The sequence below is a fragment of the Glycine soja genome, chromosome 15, assembly GCF_004193775.1.
Source record: "Glycine soja cultivar W05 chromosome 15, ASM419377v2, whole genome shotgun sequence".
NCBI classification, from domain to species: domain Eukaryota; kingdom Viridiplantae; phylum Streptophyta; class Magnoliopsida; order Fabales; family Fabaceae; genus Glycine; species Glycine soja.
Genome location: NC_041016.1, coordinates 10017457 through 10022881, shown reverse-complemented (window position 1 = coordinate 10022881; position 5425 = coordinate 10017457). Strand labels below are relative to the sequence as shown.

Genomic DNA, 5425 nt, shown 5'->3' with positions numbered 1-5425 from the left:
TTCTTGAAAACAACACAATGCATTAATGCTTGCAAAATAAAAACTTTATATTGAATTTAATTAGATAATATATTAAGTTTGAATAAATCTTACTTTCTCTTTTTTTCAAGTGATAGTACAAATCATTGGTCCGAGTAATCTCGATCCTCTTAAGTAAGGTATCAAGTTCGAGTCTTGGAAATGAAAAAAAAATATAATTAGAAGAAAAGACTTTACTATAAAGATAATTAGTTAGATTTTCTGACAAAAATTAACTATCAATATAATTGATAAATACTCTACACCAATATTATTGTGATAAAAAAAATATAAGTGATAGTATTTTCTTACCCAACATTGCATGGCAGAATTCTATCTCCTAATAATCATTGATATACCCTAAACATATTTTTAGGTAAATATTGGTATCGCAAACGCTGGTAATTGATATGAGGAATTACTTCCTGAATAACTCATAAAAAAATCATATCAATAAGATAACCAGAAGGAAAAAGAAAAGAAGATCCAAGTATACGAACAAAAGAATTCCAAATTCTATTTTTTTTCTTCTATCTGTCTTTTCGACAAGATATTTTTTTTCTTTCTAGTTTCTGTTGTTGTAAACTCTACAATAAAAACCTATGTAAAAAAAACAAAAGTTGTACTAAGAGAGATTAACATGCACACTAGCATCCATGCCAGAGTCACAAATAGGGCAATTCCTTATTGTGGTCCCACACATTGTGCAAAGGCAAAGATGCCTGCATGGCAACAACAACACCACTGACTCCCTCACCCCACAGTTCTTACACAACCTACCACGACCGGTCGCCACCGTGGATGCCGCCGTGTCGTCTCCGGCGTCTGCCGCATCATTGCTGCCACAGCTAGATTGAGCATCATCGGCCACCTCGGCCGCGGTGGCGCGTTCCTCGCCGACATGTGCCAAGACTTGTTCCAAATTGCTTCTTAGGTAGTTGGCTGTGGCTTCGTTTGTTTGTGCCAATTCCCTCCAAATTTGGTTCTCCATGCACATGCTTTTGACTCTTTCTTGAAGGGCCCAATTCAGCTTCTCCATACGCTGAATCTCTTCGTCTTTTTCCTTCAGCTTATTCACCATTGCCTCTTGGATTGCGCTCACCAACATCCTTGATTGCCTCATTCTTTGTTCCTCCAACTCCATTCTCACTTTCTCAGTCTGCTCAAATCCACACCACAAATTAATTAGAACAAATTTTTTAAAAATAAACAGTAACACCCCATTATTTTTTATAGACAAATTTTGAAAATTTATCACTCTCCCTTTCAGTTACTCCATGCTCAAAATTTATTTTTTCACGCATTCACACAGTCCATTATTCATTCAATAGTTTTGGACAACGTAACGTGTGAATGAGTGGAAAAGCTGCCGACAGCGGGAAATTCGGATTCATAAATGAACAATTTTCCTTTTGTCTTGTATTGGAATTTAAAAAAAAAAAATTGATTGAATAGAGGGATGGAAAGTGGAAACTTACATGATGAGCAAGGACTCGATCAATTTCTGATTGTTGGTTCTGAAATTGGTAGAGAATCTCTTGGTTGAGAAAGGAAGACTCAGAGGAGATTTTGTTCTTCTGGTGAGCTGGGAGAGAGGTTAACTCGGTGGTGAAATCTCTTGAACGTTTTCTCTGGAGAGGAATATGGTAGGTGAGACCACTATCTGCCTTGTTTGGATCACAAAAGTTGGATTGATAGAAGGACAAGAGTGATTCAGGCATTGTTGCTGCTGGTAGAGGCAAAGCTGAAGAAGAATCCATCTGGGTAGTGTTGTACATGTAATCAGAGTTCAATTGATGCTGTAATTGTTGATTGGATTTGATGGTTTCTCTGCAAAAGCAACAAACACCCCATATAAATACATATCATATGTAAAAAAAAGCATGCAACAAAATAAAAAATTAGAACCTTAAAGACAATAACAAATGAAGAGTTTTTTAAATGTTTTTTTCTTCTTTTTTCTGGTAAGGAGGGTGGTAGAAGGTATTGGTACCTGTTAGTGAGTAACTGAGAAGGCAAGAGATTCATGTAACTAGCTTCAACTGCCATGGTGGTTGTTTAGGGTGGACTTATTGTGTGTGTGTGAGAGAGAGAGTTTGGGACTATGATAATATATGGAGAATGAAGGGAGAGAATAAGGAGGAGATGAGAGGAGAGGAGAGAGCATGCAATAGATGTGGCTAAGTATTAGGGACTAGGGAGGCTGAATGAATGAATGCCTTGGTTTTTGTGGGCGTTTTTAAGAGATAGAAAGTCAAATGCATCTTTTCCTAGACAGAGAAAAACTCTGCATATTTTCTTTATTAATTATATGGAAGATTAGATAAATAAAAGTTGTTAAAACATGGCTCTTGTCAGATTTCGCCCTGTCGGATTCGCTTTAACGTTTGTTTTTCCTTCTACAAACACTCGTTTTAGGAATTTGGTTTCTAACTTTTTCCTTCTTCTTTTTTTGTTTTTTGCCAAGCATCATAATAAATACTGACATGATACATGCAATAAATAACAATAAAATAATCACAGCGTTATATAATAATAATTTTCACGTATTCCTAACATAGAAAATCAAGATTTATGTAGTTACCATCTTTCCTTGACACCTTCCTCGTGTCAATATCATGTATTTGGCATTAATAGCAATTTTAAAAGCACAAGTTCATCAATCAAACTCTCGAGGATTCTCCTCTCCATTTAATATCGAAGGAAATAAATAAGAAAGAATATAAATAAGTGAAAAACATAATAAACTATAAGAGTATTTAATTGAGGAAAAAAAAGGAAGGAGATAAATAAGAAAATTAATAAATTAAAAATATCCATATAATTGATTGTTAGTATTCACAATCAATTCTGTCAAAAAATATCTTTGTAAATTTTTGAAAAATATATATTGACACCCACTTATACATTAGATTAGATGAACCTCCCTTGATTGTTTGAAAAATAGTACAACCAAAAAAAAAAAAGATTTACTAGTCACTTTTGCCTATTTTTACTTATAAAAATAATTAAGTATCATAAATTTAAAAGTATTAAGTGACACAAAAAACAACATTTATTATTTCATATATAATTGTAACACTTTAATTTATATTTTAATCATACTTTCATTGTTAAATATTTTATAAGAAATTGGTTAAAGATTTGATAGGTCATCATGTATTTATTTAATTCTCATCTTTTATGAATTAATATCTATTTATTTTATTGTACCTTTTTAAACTTTTTAATTTTTTCAATCTTCATTTTCTCTCAAAACTTTTATTATTCTAATTCTTACTTATTATTATAGAACTAATCATTAAAACAAAAACACTTTTATTAAAACTTACTTACTATCTTATAAATTACTATATTAGTGTATGAAAATAGATATATTTATTAAAATTATAATTGTGATTTGCATTAAGTATTAAACAATTTTCTAATAAGTTAAAAACTAATAATTTACTTTTTAATAAAAGAAATTCATAATCGAAAATGAATTTTATGTTTTATCTTTAAACATTTATTTATTAATAAAATCATTCAATGAAAATTCTTCTGTTGTTTCAAAAATATTTTCCTTTCAAAAAATAAATATAATTTTTTCAATTAACACTATGTACATCAAACATTAAATATGATTAAAACTTATCATATTTTTATCCTAAACACATATCTTATCTCATCCGATATCCTATCTAGCCACCAAATGAGCCCTTATATCAATAATAGTGAGAATTTTATATCCGTGAGAATTTTGTATCTGTTGCAAATTAGCAATAAAATATATATCTCTATGATATTAGTAATCATATGATTTATAATATCGATCTTTTTATCAGTAAATATAATTTATAATACTAATAATATATACATATAATTTAATGATTGAATCAATATAAATTATATTATATATAAAATAATTAAATGATATAATAATTACTTAAATTATACTGATTTAATATATATATAATCCATCACTTACAGTGAGCCTATTTCCTTATAGTTTTTCTTTATTTATAAAAAATAAATTTTGGGAAAAAATTTCTTTGTCGATCTTTTACTATTCTAACCACAGCATAACTTGGAAATTTGGTTCCGCACGATAAATTTTCCTCACAATACATGAAAAGTAAAATAAAAATCCTCAGAAAGCAATAAGTTGAAAACAATTGAAGTTGTCGATTGAAGACGAAACATTGACTGGGCGGGCCTTAGATGAAAGTCAGAAACTGTTCCATTTTAAGTGTTGAGCAGCAGTCAGTATTGATTGTTTACCGTACTCGCGCCCCCACCCACATGCGCTGCATCTTCCCCACACCCTATCATTGACTTTTGACTCGTTTCTCATCATGGATAAAAATTATTTATTTTAACACTTTTATTTTTTATTTACAGAAATTTAGTAAGAGTTAGTGTATCAGAGTTAGTTTAGAAAAGTTAGTGAATCATAATCAAATTTATAGTTTAAATAATTTACTCTGATATTAAAAACTAGAATACATTACTTATAGAGATTTTGTAAATTATAATAAATTATAATAAAAATTATAATGAATTACACTAACTATTTATGAGATTTTGTAAATTGTCCACGTCAAATTTTACATAACAAAGATAATAATAAGATAACAAATCAAATAACAATAGAATATGTTCAAATTTAAATAATATTGTTTCATTAATTTTACATATAATTTTCTAAAAATTAAATTTTATTTTATGTTATATAAATTGTGAAAACTATAAAATTTATACTTTATTTATGCAGTTAATTTTCTTATAATTACAAATAAATTATATAGTTATAAATTAGTCCAATAGTTTTTTTCAAAAGTATTTGAATAATAATTATTTAGTTTTAATATTTAAATTTAAATTCAGTTGCCAATGTTTTACTTATATTTAGTGCTTCGTCAAAATTTAAGATATTGACAAAGGATTAAATTTTTTAGCTAAAAACAAAAGAAATAATCAAAATAAAACTTTCAAAAACATAAAGAACTAAAATAAAAATTTAAAACTTAATACAATAAAATGAAATTTTTGAAAATATAAAAGATCAAAATAAAACTTTTAAAACTTAATACACTAAATTAAAATAAAAAATACTAAAAAACTTAAACTGCTTGGCCATTTACAATTTTTAGAAATATTTTGCCATTTTATTAATATTAGTAACCAATTTAACCAACTCTTACAACTTTAAAAACCAAACTAGCGATTTAATATTTTAATTTAAAATTCAACCTTACTACTTCTTCACAAGTAAATAACATTTGGCACTTGTTAAACACTAGTGCTTCCATTTATCCTTTCCTTTTTTTATAGATTAACACAATGGTTTGATGATGTGCTACAATTTGCTAAAATTCAATTAATATAGATTCCCATGTGTGGCTTTACCTAGAAATGTGCAAGC

The 5425-nt window shown here is 28.4% G+C and overlaps 1 protein-coding gene across 1 annotated transcript; it reads right to left on the bottom strand.

Annotated features, from left to right (window-relative positions):
• Positions 1-511: 511 nt before the first annotated feature.
• Positions 512-2357, bottom strand: LOC114385801 (BOI-related E3 ubiquitin-protein ligase 1-like). The gene is made up of 3 exons (XM_028345866.1): positions 2012-2357; positions 1497-1848; positions 512-1177 (listed from the first exon to the last, which is right to left on the bottom strand). Exons 1-3 carry the CDS (start codon positions 2065-2067, stop codon positions 644-646), a joined length of 942 nt encoding a protein of 313 aa, XP_028201667.1. The 5' UTR covers positions 2068-2357; the 3' UTR covers positions 512-643.
• Between the last annotated feature and the right edge of the window lie 3068 nt (positions 2358-5425).

Bases quoted from the DNA above. Each gene is read 5' to 3' on its own strand.
- LOC114385801 (XM_028345866.1), bottom strand. From the start codon at position 2,067: ATGGCAGTTGAAGCTAGTTACATGAATCTCTTGCCTTCTCAGTTACTC. The intron at 1,849-2,011 runs GTACCAATACCT...TTGCTTTTGCAG, and splicing joins TCTCAGTTACTCACTAACAG to AGAAACCATCAAATCCAATC. The intron at 1,178-1,496 runs GTAAGTTTCCAC...GGATTTGAGCAG, and splicing joins ATCGAGTCCTTGCTCATCAT to ACTGAGAAAGTGAGAATGGA.